The sequence below is a fragment of the Danio rerio genome, chromosome 10 (genome assembly GCF_052040795.2).
Source record: "Danio rerio strain M-AB ecotype USA chromosome 10, GRCz13ab, whole genome shotgun sequence".
NCBI classification, from domain to species: domain Eukaryota; kingdom Metazoa; phylum Chordata; class Actinopteri; order Cypriniformes; family Danionidae; genus Danio; species Danio rerio.
The window spans coordinates 36,778,001-36,795,326 of record NC_141030.1 but is presented as its reverse complement, the minus strand read 5'-3'; the positions used below and the strand labels follow the sequence as shown (position 1 = coordinate 36,795,326).

At 35.1% G+C, this 17,326-nt stretch overlaps 1 protein-coding gene across 10 annotated transcripts in view; it reads left to right on the top strand.

The window, feature by feature from the left end:
- Window positions 1-17,326, top strand: part of cux1a (cut-like homeobox 1a) — a 259,039-nt gene that overhangs the window by 118,069 nt on the left and 123,644 nt on the right. For all 10 annotated transcript variants that reach the window (XR_015501310.1, XM_087270994.1, XM_087270993.1 and 7 more), the window contains exon 4: window positions 13,599-13,677. Coding sequence is in view for 9 of the 10 variants with exons in the window: in XM_087270994.1 (XP_087127120.1) it covers window positions 13,599-13,677 (79 nt within the window). In the remaining variant the exon portion in view is untranslated. The remainder of the gene's footprint in view (window positions 1-13,598; window positions 13,678-17,326) is intronic.

Here is a 17,326-nt window from a genome sequence, read left to right as displayed (position 1 = left end):
AGGGATGGGATTGCTTGTGTGTGTTTTTTTTGTCTTGTCAGTCTGACCATCCATTAAATCTTAAAATAGACAAAGAGACTTCAATTTTACAGCCCCAATTTTTAACACACACACACACACACACACACACACACACACACACACAAAAGCTAGAGCGTGTGTATATATAATTCATAATGGCAGACATGGCTGATGAGTGCAGCCGTTTGTGATGGGTGAATGGTGTTTTTTTCTGTTTAATTTCTATCTTCCGTTTTCCTGTAACGGTGGGTTTGTTAAAATAGCATGTTTGAGTCAGAGCGACGCAGATCTCGTGGGTCAGTGCAGAGTCCTTGCCACATGTCATTTTTTTTTTCTCATTCGAGAGAGCGAGAGCCTCCTCTTTTCCTGTCAGGAAATGAGAGTACAATAGGGAGCTGTACATAGCACGCGGCTGGGGCCCTGTTTGGGGTTGCACGTGTGTGAGTGTGTATGTGTGTGTGTGTGTGTAAATCAGAGATGGAGTGTGGGGGGTGTTACTGTACTTAATTGTAAAAGTTTTTATTTTGTTGTTCATTTGTACATCTGGTCTAAAGGGTAAAGTCATATTACAGATGTTTGAGAAGGCTTTATGTGTTGGGGCCTTCAGTTCTATTCATGAATTTATTTATGTATTCTACTTTTTGAATGGTATTTTTTTTTTTTTTATTATTACACCAAAATACAAAAAATGTGAAATAAAATAAGTGCAGTAAATCTTTAACATGCAAAAAAAAAAAAAAAAAAAAGACTAAATTAAAGACTTAATGCACTTATTTAATTTATTTTATATTTAATTAAATTAAATTTCAATAAATTTTTATTTTATTTTATTTTATTTTATACACCAAAAGACAAATGTGTAATAAAGTCAATGCATTAACTCTTGAACATGCAAATAAAAAAAACAAATCTTAAAGACTTAATGCACTTATTTTATTAATTTAATTTAATTTTAATCTAATTTTTAAATTTAATTTAATTTAATTTTATTACACGAAAAGACAAATGTGTAATAAAGTCAATGCGTTAAGTCTTGAACATCGAAATAAAAAACAAATGTTAAAGACTTAATGCACTTATTTAATTTAATTTAATTTAATTTAATTTAATTTTTCAATTAAATTAAATTTTATTTTATTTTTAAAAAACATAAAATTTATTTTATTTTATTACACCAAAAGACAAATGTGTAATGTCAAGTTTAGTCAATGCATTAAGTCTTGAACATGCAAATAAAAAACAAATGTTAAACACTTAATGCTCTTATTTTAGTTTATTTTATTTTTATTACTCTACTGTGTTGGAGGACTAGGGTTGTAACAATATACCGGTATGACGGTTTACCACGATTTGAACGTGCACGATTATCATACCATGAACAATTGCATATCAACGGTTTTAACCCTTAAAGACCGAGACAGCCGCCCACGGCTAAAAATAAGTATTGCTCTTAAATGTTTAACAACTTTTGATCCGCTGATCCGATTCATACAGTTCAAAGATTGGCATAAAGAAGGGAATCTCAGCTTTCCAGTGCTGTATCACATAACATTCGCGGACTTTCAGAGGAATCAGTGCGGTTACGTCATCAACATTTGACAATGCTGATTTGACAAAGAAACGCTCGTCACTGTGTCTCCGGACAAATCAGACATGATACATTGATGCATTATCCCTCCTCCATGCCCAGATTGGTTCAAACTCGCTATATCACAACCAATAAGCATAGGTTTCGCTTTTGTTTGTGGACCAAGCTTTTTGAACAACACGGAATGAGAGAAAGGCATACATTTATGCGCGGCTAAATAAAACGCAAAAAAAAAGTTTTGCATGAAATAATTCTCATACTAAGTACTTTTGCATGCACAGCAGCACAGAAACATGACAAAACAGTTACACAGCAAAGACGAACTGCTGCTCTTGCTGTTTTCAAAAGACGCAAATGAAGATGCAGCTGTTTGTCTGCATTGCAGACAACCATATCCATATCCATAGACAACCATATCCTTGCTGGCACATAAAATCTAGGGATGTTCCATATTGAATCTAGTTTCGTTATGTAATTATTTATAGTATAGTAAATATTTATATCTATTTTTTACTGAGGATTTGCACCATGTTTATTTGGACTTTATTTGGACTTTGACACATTATTTATTATTTTCTTATTTTTATTTGTTCATTGTAAGTGGTGTTGTTTATAGTAACTAAAAATATATTATTTGGAAAAAGTCAAATTTGCTTCACTGTTCTATTATTTTGTAACATACCGTATACCGCGAAACCGTCAAACCGTGGTATTGTTTTAGACGATTATCATACCGTGAAAAATTCATACCGTTACAACCCTATGGAGGACAAAGATAAAACACTGATAAAGGGGTAATAAACAGTGAATAAAAAAGCTGATTCATTATGTCACAGTATGTACAAACTGCTTGAATTATTTGGTCTCCTAAGTGCATGTAGAGTTCAGTGATTTTGTGCTTTTGTAAGTACAAGAAAAAGCCCCCATTTAGCTTCTTATCTCGAGCTTCATTTCGGTAATAAATAATCATCATTTACAAAGTGGAAAATTCAGCATTCTGAAAGCAAGAGTGCGAGATGGAAAGAGCAAGCGAGTAAGTTTGACCCGCCAGCAAAGATCTCTGTGAAGAGCGCTAATCACTCTGGCAGCCGTTTACAGAGTGCCGTGGAAGTTCTACAAATTTGGAAGTCAGTATTGATTTGACGTAATTGTGCACTAATTTTAGCGGGCCAGAGTCTGCAGACGCTCAACATGGCCAAGTGCTGAGGAGAAGAGGAGGTTAGTGGCAGCTCAGATAAATGCATTCAGAGCCAGTGGTGGAGGAATCTGAGAGCATTATACTTTCTATATATACCGGCAAACAAAGTTACTGTGCATGCATGTAGGCTGCGGATGTTCTTTCTTTCTTTCTTTCTTTCTTTCTTTCTTTCTTTCTTTCTTTCTTTCTTTCTTTCTTTCTTTCTTTCTTTCTTTCTTCTTTTGGTATGTCTGTCTGTCTTTCTTTCTTTCTTTCTTCTTTTGGTATGTCTGTCTGTCTTTCTTTCTTTCTTTCTTTCTTTCTTTTGAAATGTTTAGCTTGTAGTTTCAGGTGCAAACATTGTTACTAAATCTTCCAAATCTGTTTACATTTGGCAGATTGGGTTCAATTGAAATGAACTCTGTTGTTGTGGATCATCTAAATAAGTGTCTGTGCTGCCATCGAAATATAATGGTTGGCACCAAACAAGAAAACTTGCTGAAAAGAGTCTGTCCACTTCCAAACAAACACTGACGAAGCTTGGCAGAAATGTGTTTACATGCATGTGTTTTAAGGAGCTAATGATCAGCCTTAGTTTGGTGTGTTCCACATGTCGCCTCTCATCAGGTAAACATCGGAACTTGTTAGCCCGAATCAGCATGTCGAATCTGTATCAGACCGTCAGCTTAATGCTGTGTTCACACAACATGCAGTATGCGCAAATGAATCACGCTATTTGTGCCTAAATAGACACGTGAACATTTAGAGTTTACTCACTTCATTCTCATGTCAAATTCGTTTCATTCATGTGTCAAATTCACTTCATAATAGACATAGATTCGCATCATGGACGGGGCTTCTGTCTGCCTGGTAACTCTAGCATCGTTGCTGAATGGCTATCACTAATTTTATTGAGAAAATAGCTGTGCTTTATATGCTTTAGAAAGGCTGAAAAACATTGTAGATTCATTCAGCACTCTGTCTGAGTCCATTAGATCCTTTCAGAGGTGCACCCAGCTATGTGAGTTCATCAACTCCTCCAGAAACTATACCTGGATAATGAAGGCTTTTAGCAGTGCTCCCGACTGAGCCCAGTTCTGTTTGATGAACTGTTGTTCTGTGTTGGCAGTAATATTTCCCTCGGGACACCAACAGTCACTACGTCATAATCAGGCTCCTACAAGAGCAGGCTCCTAATTGGTTAACGGCGTGCCAATGTCTGTTGAAGTTTGATTTTCCAACTCTAGTAATCCGCATGAAACAATCAGGCAAAATCCTCAACTCATGGCAATTCATTTGCCCTGCGTCATTTGCATTAATCGCGTCTTTGCATTGACTTAACATGTAAAACATTCGCGATTGATGCTTACTTCGAGTCTGGTGTGAACGCAACGACTCAGAGCGGGAGTGTGCATTGTGAAGTGACGTAGCAAGTAAACAATTCAAGTCAGAAAAGGAAAGCAAAGAGGCCGGCTGTGTGCGCATTGGAAGTTTGGAAGGTTTTTCTTTGTTGAACGAGAAAACTGACTTCTGCCTCCCTGGATCAGAAAGAAACGTTCTCTTGTTTCAGCTGACTTTCATCCGTTTGGTGTGTTTACGTACAGTGTCAACAGTTGAGTTTCATTGGTGCTAGTTATTTGCCGTCAGCATGAAGTGTCCCAGCCCTTACACTTTGAGCCACCTTTGAATCTGGTTTAAATATACAGCATGTAATGCAGATCAACCAACTTCTTTTATACACTGAAACGCATACAACACATTTCTGACATCATATAGCTTCAAGTCCAGAAATTGCCACAAAATCCCAAAAATATGTTCACAATTGGCAGGCTTGATTAAATTAATGTAACTCTGTTGCAACTGTTCGTGCTGTTCATTTAAATATGAGTGAACTGCTGTAAACCTAATTCCACTTTTAAACAAACTATAGTATTGTACAGCTTTACTGAAATATGAATGCTAAAAGTGTTAAGCGTGGTTTCACATTTGGTTCGATTGCCTGGTTTATATTGTGTATAAACCACAGTACGTTTGCAGCATAGTGGAAGATATTGCTAGATAACGACAGCGCTGGAGAAATGGCTCGATACTATCTTGCATGCCTCAAGTTTGAGTGTTGGAATAGTTCAAGTGATCCTGCCACTCTTCATGAAATAAAAAAGTTAAACCAAAACGGACAACTGGAGACCCAAATATGTTTGAAGGCTGGTCTTGTGTTTTGAGGGCGATGCAGGTCAGTAGAACTGATGGAGTTTTCTGCCTCCGCTTTCAGCAGTGCCAAGTCTGTGCTCCCCCACAGAAACAAGAGCTATTTATAACTGTTTCCCCCACCCTTCTCAATGCCTGTTCCGGTTGGAACGTGAGGGAATAGCGCCGTTTAAACTGGCATGCTTTTGATGCCACCAGATAGTCGCTGCGTGTTGTGTGGTTCAAAGCGTTGGAAGTGACTGTGTTTGGTGTGAAATGTGATGTTGGGAAGACTGGGGATAGTTATGACACTTTTTACTAGAATCACATAACCTGTCAGTACTACTCACTGCGCAATATCTGCTTTGTGCCCTCACCCAAAATGAGCATACATATGGCACGTTTAATGCAGTGTTGATCACACCTTCAAATAACCATCCATGCGAATGTGTTTTGCATTTGTTAGGCTCTAAGTCGACCAATGCCTCTGTATGGTATAGATCTGTACACTACAATATGATTTGGTGCAGCCCACCTTGATCAGGATTTTGATTCCACTGCCGATTGTCCCCTTCCTTGTTAGGCATGCTGTAAGTCCAAAAGTTGTTGTCGTCGTAATTTTTGTTCGAAGAAGTAAGCCATTGGGGTCATTTACAAATTGCGTCAAAATTGCGTCAAATTGTGTTAGCCCATACAGTGCTTCTCACAATTTCCACACATATAGACTTAACATGGGAACGGCCTCTAAAACAACAATGGAGGACAATTCTGCTGATTCTGTTTTTGCTTCTTGGCATGTAGCTGTTTATTTGAGTATGAATCATTGCTGTGTGCTGTCATTGTATTATTGTGATATTATGTTTCGGCTGTCTATTTTCTTGTGTTGTCGCTTCCCTGGATTGCAGCTTATGCAAGGGACGATTCTCTGTAAACCAGTCAGCGTACAGTAGATGTAGTTGGTAACTTCACCCTTTAGAATTGTACTCTTGGGCTAGTAACTTTTACGAAAGGGTTTCAAACAAGTGGTGTGGTATTTTTCGTTATTTTTGTGTTTCTGACAGTGGAAAATTAAATAACTGCGCTCTGTTCCGTTTTGAGGAAGGGAGTCATAAAGTAGTGGCTAGATAATGTGAATATTGCCAGTGAATATGTCAAATCAGAATAATGAAAGGGAGTAAAGAGGTTTGCTTGTGGCATATCAACATCTTCTGCAATTTGAAGTCCTTAGTTTGGTTTTTCAAAAACAAATTGTGTTTTTACTAATTTTTACTCAGAACTGTTTGTCATAGCTGTGGATTAAAGGTAATTAAGTTGTAAATATTGTTAATTTTCTGATTATTTCAATTGATAAATTGATTGTCAGGAGCCACATACATTAATGTTGTTAGCCCAGTTTTCTCTCAAAGCCCTGGTAGCCATTGGTTTACCTTTTATGGGTAGCCAAGGACCGCATTTTCAGACAAAATCCTTCTCTAAGGTTAAACTGAAAAAGAAAAAAAGTCATCTACTGTAAATTTTCCTGAGTCTGAGTTGAAATAGATTGACATCTGAATTATTAACCCTTTATGTTTCATTAGCTAGAGTACTGTTGGGCTAAGAACTCTTACAAATGGGTCGCAAAAAAGTGTTATGCTATTGTTCATTATTTTGGGGTTTCTGACATTGGAAACCTAATTAACTGCGTTCCGTTCCACTTCATGGAAGTGAATCATAAAACAGTGGCTAGATAATGTGAATATTACCAATAAATATATCAAATCAGAATAATGAAAGGGAGTAAAGAGGTTTGCTTGTGTAATGTCAACATATCTGCAATTTGAAGCCTTTAGTTTGTATTGTTTAGCATTTAATCCAAGACTGTTTGTCATAGCTGTGGAAAAACTGTAATAATGTTGTAAATATTTTTCCTTTTATGATCATTTCCCTTGATAAAACCTTAATGTATTGTCAGGAGCCACAGATATTAATTTCATTACCCCAGTTTACTCTCAAAGTCCTGGTAGCTATTGGTTTACCTTTTATGGGTAGCCAAGGACCGCATTTTCAGCGAAATTCTTCTTTAAAGTTAAACTGAAAAAAGACTGAAAATCTTGCTGGGTCTGAGTTGGAATGAATTGACATTTGAACTATTAACCCTTTATGTTTTATTAGATGTTCATATGTGCAAAAGTTTAACTTTCTGTGCATGTCGACTAACCCTAGTGTCCCCTTACTTGCGGCCGTTTGTGTTCGTTTTTTTAAGGGGGTGTAATGTCTGCAAGGCTATTTGCATGACTTTGTGTGTGTGTGTGTGTACGTCCCGCAGCATGTTAATGCCAGATGCCTGGTCATCAGATTGAGCTGCTAGCAGAATAAGAGAAGAGCAGATAATCTAGGCTGAGCTGCGACGGCATCCGCAGAGTCACGCATATATATATACGCTGCTTCTGGGCAGCCTTACAGTCTCTTAACCTCCTGTCTGGTTCAGAGCTCGGAGAGTTTAAAAATTGACATTGGTTCCTGCTGGATTTCAGGGGTAGACGTGGACCCGTGCCGAGAGAGAGAGAGAAAGTGAGAGAGAGAGAAAGAGAGGCGAGTTTAATTGCTCCATCTGCAAGAGGGCTGCAGAACTTGGCCCTGCCTGGGCCGATCCAGATGTTTTCCGGCAAGAAACATCTGAAAATGTTTAATTTCTTTCCCATAGGAGTGAAAAGTCTGTTACATGTTGGATATTTACAGTGGCAACTGCCCTGTTCCATCCATCAAGGCCGGCAGTCTCAGCGCTGCAGATTTACAGCTTTTATTTGATGTTCCGCTGCTGGAAGACCAAACACACAACACTTGTGAACATGTAAACAGCGCAGGAGTTCAACGTTTGCTTAATGGATAAAAGCGATGCTGTTGATTCAGACCACATTGTTTTTTTGGGTGCGTGTGGTACTGCCGTTTCGATGAGGTTCAGGAACAGTAGCTCTTGAAGGCTTTGAGCTCTAGTAGAACATTGGAGGATCTGATGTTGCGTTCGCGACATGTTAGAACTGCTATAATTACAAGTTCCTGACTTGTAAATCCCACTCGCGTCTTCGTCAAACTTTTAATTATAACTTGGAAACTTTTGAATTTTATGAACTTTCGCACATGACTGTTTTGACGTCATGGAAAAAAAATAAAATAACTGTGAACGGGTCTAACGGTAAACAACACTTTCAGGGTTCAAGCTGGGTTGTTGTAGATTATTTAAAATATGACACTATTAATGTATGCAGGCAACAACATTTTTTTTTTTTTAATTTTGCTATCAATTAAACAGTCATTTTTAAAAGGTTGAATTTTTTTATCGGGTATTTATTTTATTCAAATAAATTTTCCATTAATTAATAAATAATTTCAGCTAGCACAGAGGTGTCCAAACTTGGCTCTGGAGGGCCGGTGTCCTGCAGATTATAGCTCCAACTTGCCTCGACACACCTGCTTGGATGTTTCTAGAAAGCCTTATGAGAGCTTGATTAGCTAGCCCAGGTCTGTCTGATTGGGGTTGGAACTGAACTTTGCAGGACACCGGCCCTCCAGGACCGAGTGTGGACACCCCTGAGCTAGCAGAATGATTTTTTGTGACGTGTTATTTTGATACATATTTTGAGAAAATGCTTTGAATTTTTGAAGAACTCAATAAAATACTCTGGGCAAATTGACTTCCCTTTTGTTATGTTAGCGATAAAAACATCTACTGAATTAAACTGCTGTAAAAATGCATCGGATTAATATTTTTTTTTATAATGATCTTAATAACCACATTTTTTTATTACAAAAACCATGCCACCATATAATCATGTATTTTTGATTGTTGTTGGTTTTCCCTGTTGGGAAGAGGTAAAATTTTGTCATTTTTACAGCTGATCATGTGTTGGCACCATTAACCCTTTAGATACACCTGTGCATAAAAAGCCTAGTTTCTGTGTTTATATGGAGCATAACAGCAAATTAGTGTGTGTGTGTCTGTGAGAGTGTGACACTTTATGCACTATCTTGATGTGCAAAATATGCATCTCAGCTCTCAGAAGTAAACAAAAACAAAGTCTGTGTATTTATGCACCAACAAATGTGGTTATAATGGAAGTCGATGGAGCAAAAACAGCCACCATCAGTAAATTACTGAGAAAAAAATGAAAATCTAACAATGCATTTATCCCAATGTTGTTATCAATCGTTCACATGTCCAAGACTGTGATAAAAAGTAATTGTATGTGTTTTTTTTTTTCACCAAATCAGTGACATCATTTGTGAACTTGGCCATTAAACAGTTAAAATCCTGTAATTAAAAAAAACATTTAGTAGTTTTGATCAGGACTGAGGTTGATTAACAGATTTATGCAAAAACAAAAAATGTAAATATTTGTCTGATGCATTTTTACAACAGTTTAATTCAGCGGATGTTTTCATTCCTAACAACAAAGGGTAGTCAATTTGAACAGTGTCCAGGGCTAACTGAAATGAAAACAAGATTTCTTTTTGTCAACTTGCTGAAGTAATTTTTTATTTTTTAATATTTTTTTTTTTTGTGTCAGTAAAGTGAAACAATTAAGAAATAAGTTCAGCTGAAATAACGTTTATTTAGCTTTTATTTATTTTTCAGTTAATATAACAATGGCTTAAATTGTCTGTAGTGTACATGTGTGAATGCAAGAGTGTATGGGTGTTTCCCAGTGTTGGGTTGTGGCTGAAAGGGCATCTGCTGCTTAAATCATATGCTGGATAAGTTGGCTGTCCATTCCGCTGCGGCGACCCCTTGTTTAGAAAGGGACTAAGCAGAAAAGAAGATGAATGAATGAATGACAATAATTTTAGCTTTAGTTATTAAACTTGATTTGGTTGAAATATTACTTGATTGATTTATATAGTTCTTATATCATCAGACTTTGAGATATTCTCCAATCTTAGGAAATCATCACCAATATTAAGTGCTGGAATTTAGATAAACCAGACTCTGTCTTGGAATTTTCCAGTGCTTTACTCCAGCTGTGAATGTAGAACTCGGGTTAAGCAAGGTGAAGATTTAGCTCAGTTTTTAGCAGCTCCTAAATTACTGTATACAGGCCATACTGATTTGGGTCCTTGTATCCTGTCAGGTTTGACCCACTTTATTAGATTTGGCCCAGTTGGGATGGGCTGCATGCTGGTTCTGCAGCAAACCGTCATCAGCAGAGGTGCATTGTGGGAAAGTGCTGCCATGGCATTTTATCATTTCTATACTTTGTTCAAGACCATCACTTTGACTCCCTCACATTTTGAAGGCATTGATTAATGCTCGTCTCAGCGGCTTGAGAAATGGTTTAATACTATTTCCTCCATGCACTTGTACCAGTTTAAAGATTGATTTTAGTGATTTACCTTTAGTTCTTACATAAAAGATAATGTCAAATTTGGATGTCTATTTATTGGTTACCACAATTCATCTTATTGACATCAATGCAACCCTGCATGACAATGTTTTGATAATAATATTAGTCTAATTAAAATAATGTTTTAAACACCATAAAATGTTGTATTATACCAAAACTTTTAGCCTCGCAGTGGTTTGCCATCAAATACATTGAAATCAATTGCCAAATAATGTTTATGTTGACAAGATATGGGTTTAAACAGGATAGTTTTTGGTCGAATAGTAACAGAAGGCTGTTGGATGATGTATCGTAATCTGCCCAGAATCAGCACAGCTGTGTGTGTATTCAGATTAAGAGAGATCAGTGTCCTTATTAGAGCTGTATAAACTGAAGAGCATATATTGCTACCTTTCCCTCTTCTCTTCCATGCTCTCGCTCTGTCTTTCTCTCGTGTTGTACTGTATGTTATGGCATTGGGTTTGCAGTACCAGCTGTCACATATTGGCACCAAGGGGTCGATAAGGTCATCCGAGTGTGAGACCATTCGAAACTAATAAAAATCTTTCTGGTTAATCCAATGATGTAGAGCTGAGCGATATGTCAAATAATTAATAATGAATTATTTTCTTTGTTGGATATCCATATATATTTTGATATAAGTTTTTAATGCTTCCACTTTTAAAAGAGTATCCCAACCATGACTGAAGGTGCATACTGCTGGTGGGAAAGTGAACTGTTGGCGGGAAAGTGAAACGATAATTTTCAGCGGCCGAAAATTTGGTGAATCTCTAATATCAACCCAATTATAGATTCCTGCATATTACTGATGTGTGATTGGCTCTTAGAATCAATACTGAGTTAAAATTTCCCAAGCTTATTATCATTATCGACATAAATTTTATCGCTATTTGATATGATATCGTTTATCAGCCCAGCCCTACAGTGACGTCTTTATAAATATAGGTTATCGCTTGTCGATATTTGTTTTCATTTGAGTTATGCAAAAATATGTATCATGATGCATTTTTCCACTCATGTCAATAATTTATTAAAATTAATTTAATTTAATATATTACTTTATTATAATATTTAATTTAATATCTTGCTGTTTGAGTTGCAAAATGATTACAGGTCAAACACCTCCATTGTTTTCCTGACTGGATTTCCTTCCAGGAATATAAACGTCATCATTTCTTGAATAGAAACAAGTGTTAGTAATGTTTGTTTGTTTGTTTTTTTCATGTCCAAGAGCAAATCTCTTCACAGATCTAATATACTAATTGATATAGATGTACAATTTAAATATTATTAATTATAGAGGGAGAAAATAAATGTACTTATTTATTTACTTTCTTCCTCTGTAAGCAATTATTTAATTATATTATATTATATAATTTATTTTTTAAGTTATTATTTAATATTAGTACTTTTTTTTAGTACTCTCTTGCACGGTACAAGCAAATGAAATGAATGGGTTTCATAGCACTTTCCATGTCCGCTGTGAAAGCTGCTTTGATGCATAGCCTGTTTTCAGCTCATATTTTCAGTTGTTATTCACTGAATCTTTTTACATATCTAATATACTAATAGATATAGATATGTAATTTATTATTTTTAATTATAGAGGGAGAAAATAAACATATTTATTCATTTACTTTCCCTATAATTAATTATTGTTAGATGTAAGTGCACCTACACTTTTTCTGCGCAGCACAAGCAAATGAAATGAATGGGTTTCATAGCACAACACTTTCCGCATCCGTTGTGAAAGCTGCTTCAACACACAGCATGTTTTCGGCACATATTTTCAGTCGTTTTTCACTAAATCGCTTTCCAGATCTAATATACTAATAGATATGAGTTTGCAATTTATTATTAATAATTTTAGAGGGAGAAAATAAATGTATTTATTTATCTGCTTTCTTCCACTATCACTAATTATTGTAAGCTGTAAGTGTACCTACTCAGCTCTAGTTCAGCACAAGCAAATTTAATGAATGGGTTTCATAGCACAACACTTTCCGCGTCGGCTTTGAAAGCTGCTTTGATGCATAACCTGTTTTCGGCTCATATTTTCAGTTGTTTTTCACTAAATTGCTTCACAGATCTAATATACGAATAGATATAAATGTGCAATTTATTGTTATTAATTATATAGAGATATAAAATAAAAATATTTATTTGTTTACTTCCTCTATAATTAATTATTGTAACCTGTAAGTGTACCTACACTTCTGCGCAGCACAAGTAAATGAAATGAATGGGTTTTATAGCACAACACTTTCCGCGTCCACTGTGAAAGCTGCCTTGATGCGTAGGCAGTTTTCTGCTCATGTTTTCACATGTTTTTCACTCTTCCGCCAATAATGGCAACTGAAAACTACTGCATCCCTAGAAGAAATTGCACATTTATCAATATATTAGATCTGTTAAGCGATTTGCTCTTGGACATGAAGAAAACACTTTACTAACACAACTCAATTGTTTCAATTTAAAAAAAAAAAAACAATGATGTTTACATTCCTGAAAGAAAATCCAAACTCAAACCTAAAGATTTATCACTGAAGGAAGTGTAAAACGCATATTTTTGTTGAGCTTCATTACTTTCCATTGACATCATTGCATCTTTAGGCAAAGTGACTACTAGATTAAGTTAGTGGGCGGCACCTCAGCGACTGTAGCCACCGTTCTGAAAATCATCTATCTTCAGGAACTGATGAAGGCCTCTCCTTGCAGTGGGAGCCGTAACCCAGATACAGTATGTAATTTGCCCATACGTACGTGTCTGCGGCGCTCTATATTAAGGCCAAAAGTTCTTCTCATTATCAGAGTCCCTCATTACCTGTTTCTGTCATCTCATGCTCGCAGGGATTTGGATTTATACCTGATAATTACCTTCTATATAAAGCGAACCAGAAACGGCCCGAGCGTATACACCTGAAGCATGCCCCCAAAATGCCTCGACCCAGCGCTGGGGAAAAATATTGCACGCGTCAAAACATGAATGAATGCAAAGGGTCGCGGTTATGTACACTTAGGCATTTTATTTAGGTCGAATTGGTGGTAAGCGATGCATATAATGCGGTGCGTGTGAGTTCGAAAATCTCCTTTTACAGGCTGTTTTCCATATGGCCATCCTTAATGGGCTCGTCATCTCTGCTAATGTATGCAAATTTCAACCTGGTTGCCAATGCAATTACTGAGCCTGCAGTTCCAAATGCGTGCAATTCAGTTATTGTGTGTTTTTTTCCCCTCATTGTTTCAGATCGACGCCTTGAGTAAAAGAAGTAAAGAATCAGAGGCTGCTTTCCTCAGCGTGTACAAGAGATTAATCGATGTCCCAGGTATGTTTTTGCTCACACACACACACACACTCACTGCTGTAGTGTTTCACTGAGGCGAGAATACTGTAAACACATCAGTCATATTTATGAGACCTCCGTCTCTAGTGTCTAAAACACACACACACACATATGCACGCGCAGGCCATCTTAATGACTTCTACGGCTTTAGAGACCCGCTCCGTTCAAAACCCCCCACACACGGAGAAACTTGGATTCTAATAAAATCCGCATTCACTGGCCCACAAACACCTTTTAATCTTCCGAATTGGCTCTCTAACGGTGAGATAATGGCCCCCTGATCCTCAGTTTTTATATGGTAATGTTCTGATGCGCTGATCTATAATAAGTTAATGGTGCCGCAAAGGTTCATGTGACATCTCGAAGCATCTTTAGCTCGGCCGCTCGATAGAGTTGTGCTCTAGAAAGAACAAACTTCACCTAGAGAGAGAGGCTGGGTAATGGATCAAGCTCCTGTTAGGCAAAACTGTGGACTGCAGAGAGAATGAGAGAGAGAGAAAACTTCTGGCGGAACTGAGTTAGCATTAACTCAACTTGGGAAAACTTCAGACCACTTACAGTACACGCATGCTGCGTCCTTCTCATGATACGCCCTAAAAGTCTGTACAGTTTAGTGTGCAGCAGACTAGTAGACAAGTTTTGGTTTGCACTGCTTCGTTATAATTGCGTCTTTAATAAGACGTAATCATGTCAATCCTCTTGTCAGTTTGCGCCCTCCGTATTTCATTTTGTTTTATTCTGTACTGTTATGCAAAGACTAGCGATTCGTTTAAAGAAGTCTCTTGTAGCCAAGATATAACTGCTAGGTTACTATTAAGGCTAGCATTTTTTATTTAATTTTACGTCATAACAGTGAAATGTTTGTCTGTATTGTTCAAGCATTTGTATATCATTCAGGTTTAAGCTGTAAATGTTTTCACCAGGAGCATAATGAGCTTAGTAATTTTAAATATGCCTAATTAATGGATTATGATATATAAAAAAATTGACTTAACTGTCAGCTCACATTTAGACTTGACACTTTTGATTATACAGTATAGTGATATGTTCAGGTTTAGAAAACTTCAAACTTTATATAACAAATTATTTACTTATTTATTTATGTACTTGTTTACTTGATTTATATTTTGCCTTAATTGAGGATATTATTTTTTTCTTTTTTGTTTTGTTTATTATTTATTTTATTTGTATTTATTTTTATTTATTTATTCATTTTTTATTTATTTATTTATTCACTTTATATATATATTTTTTTATTTGAGTATATTATTTGTTTATTTACTTACTAATTTATTATTTATTTATTTGCCTGTTTTTATTTAATATTATATTTATTTTATATTATTTACTTTTATTATTATTTATTTACTTAGTTGCTTTATTTAAAAATCTGTTCAGTTATTTATTCTGTATTCATTATTTATTTATTTTATTTATTTATCTATTTTATGTATTTAATTGTATTTTCTTATTTGAGTATATAGTTTACTTTATTATTATTTGTTTATTTTTTATTTTTTTAGATTTTTGCCTTAATTCAGTGTATTAATTCTTTATTTACTTTATTTTTATTTTTTCATTATTTGAGTATATTCTTTGTTTGTTTATTTATTTATTCATTTTTTCTTCCTTGATTTATTGTTTTTCTTTTTTTTCTTTTTAATCTAGCCTCCATTTGGATAAATTAAAATATATGTTAGTAATCAATCCAGAAATCATGGACCGCATTGAGGACGGATAGTTTGTGATTTAGGATGCAACAACATACACTAAAACATACACACAAACACTGAAGCACACTTACACAAACAAACAAACACACATACCGACACAAACACAAAAAAGAACACAAACATAAACACATGAAAACACACATAGACACAAAAACACACACAAAAACAAACACAGACAAAAACACACAACCACAAAAAAGAACAGACAAACACGCACACATAAACACAAAAACCAACACATACACAAATATACATAGACATACAAACAAAACCCACGCATAAACACACACACACATAAATAGACACACAAAAAGACAAACACACACACACAAACACAAAAGTGAACACACTGACGCAAACAAACACTCACACAAACACAAAAAACACACACGCACCTACAGAGACAGCTCTAGCTATGTAGCTCCACCCACACCTGTTGATTGACAGGCAGGCAGACAGACAGTAATTGCCAGGGCCTGTTGCAGCAGGTTCTACTGTCTGCCTTCACCACTACTAAGTACATCCTGAAATTACCACAATACTGCAGTCTGGAGAATCCTGAGCCAACGGTGTGTCTGTGTGTACTTGTGTGTTTGACTTACCTATATTGTATGTGTGTGTTTGAGAGTAGCGTACACTGCGCATGTGTGCCGGAGTGGGACGTCCCGTCTGGGAATGTGTGTTTGTATCTGTGAAATCTGGAGCTTGTCCAGTCCTGTCTGTGCGTCTGCGAATGTGATCACAGCTTGACAAATTATCTCATGATAGTTACACCGGTACACTGTGTAGACCTGCATGTGTGTGAGCGCTGTGGTGTGTGTTAGCGGGAGTGTTCGGAAGTGTTTTTACTACTTTTAAACCAACATTGAGCTCGCTTCACACCTCTGAGCACAAGCGTACATTAAAATCGTGCTGGTAAAAATGAAAGTCGAGATTCTGAACTCTGATTGGCTGAGATCAAGCTCTGGTAAAGTGATCGATTAGGAGTTTTAACTTAGTTTATTTTGTTGTAAGTTAGTCTAGTGGTTTTTAATTTCTTTTTATTATATATACACAAACACATACAATATATATATAGATAGATAGATAGATAGATAGATAGATAGATAGATAGATAGATAGATAGATAGATAGATAGATAGATAGATAGATAGATAGATAGATAGATAGATAGATACACAATAAATAAAACTAAATAAAATTTACAAAAATAAAAATAAGTTAAAAGCTAAATAAAAAATATATAAAAACCTAAAATATGATATTTTAATTGATGATATTAAATTAATTATTAAATATTGGAATGTAAATAAATAATTCTACATCGGTTTAATATGATAGAATTGCATATATTATTATAAAAATAAATTGAAGTAAAAGTAGAACATTTTTGAAAATTTGAATAAAATGTAAATATATCTAAAATTAAAAGGTGTATAAAAATAAAAACAAACTAATTAAAATGACATACACAACAATAACATTATAATATAATCTTATAGTTAATACAATAAAACAAAAATAAAAACTTATAATAGGGCAATAATTATGTAATAAACAGCTGAATGTTACATCATTTCAATATTATATAATTGTATAAATTATTATAAAACTAGAAAATAAAAATAGAAACGGATCTAAAATAAAATGTGAATATATCTGAAATTAAAATTGAAAATTAAATAAAAATAATAGTCAAACTAATTTAAATGTTAAGCACAACATTATTTCTAAAACCAAAAATTAAAGATAAAAACTCTAAATAATATAGTGTAATGTAATATTGTAGTTCATAGGAAACAATATTTTTAAATAAAACATACCTAAAAAAATAAAAGTTTATATTATCTAGTGTATTAAACTGTAAAACTATTGGCTTTTGACTAAATTTTGATTTT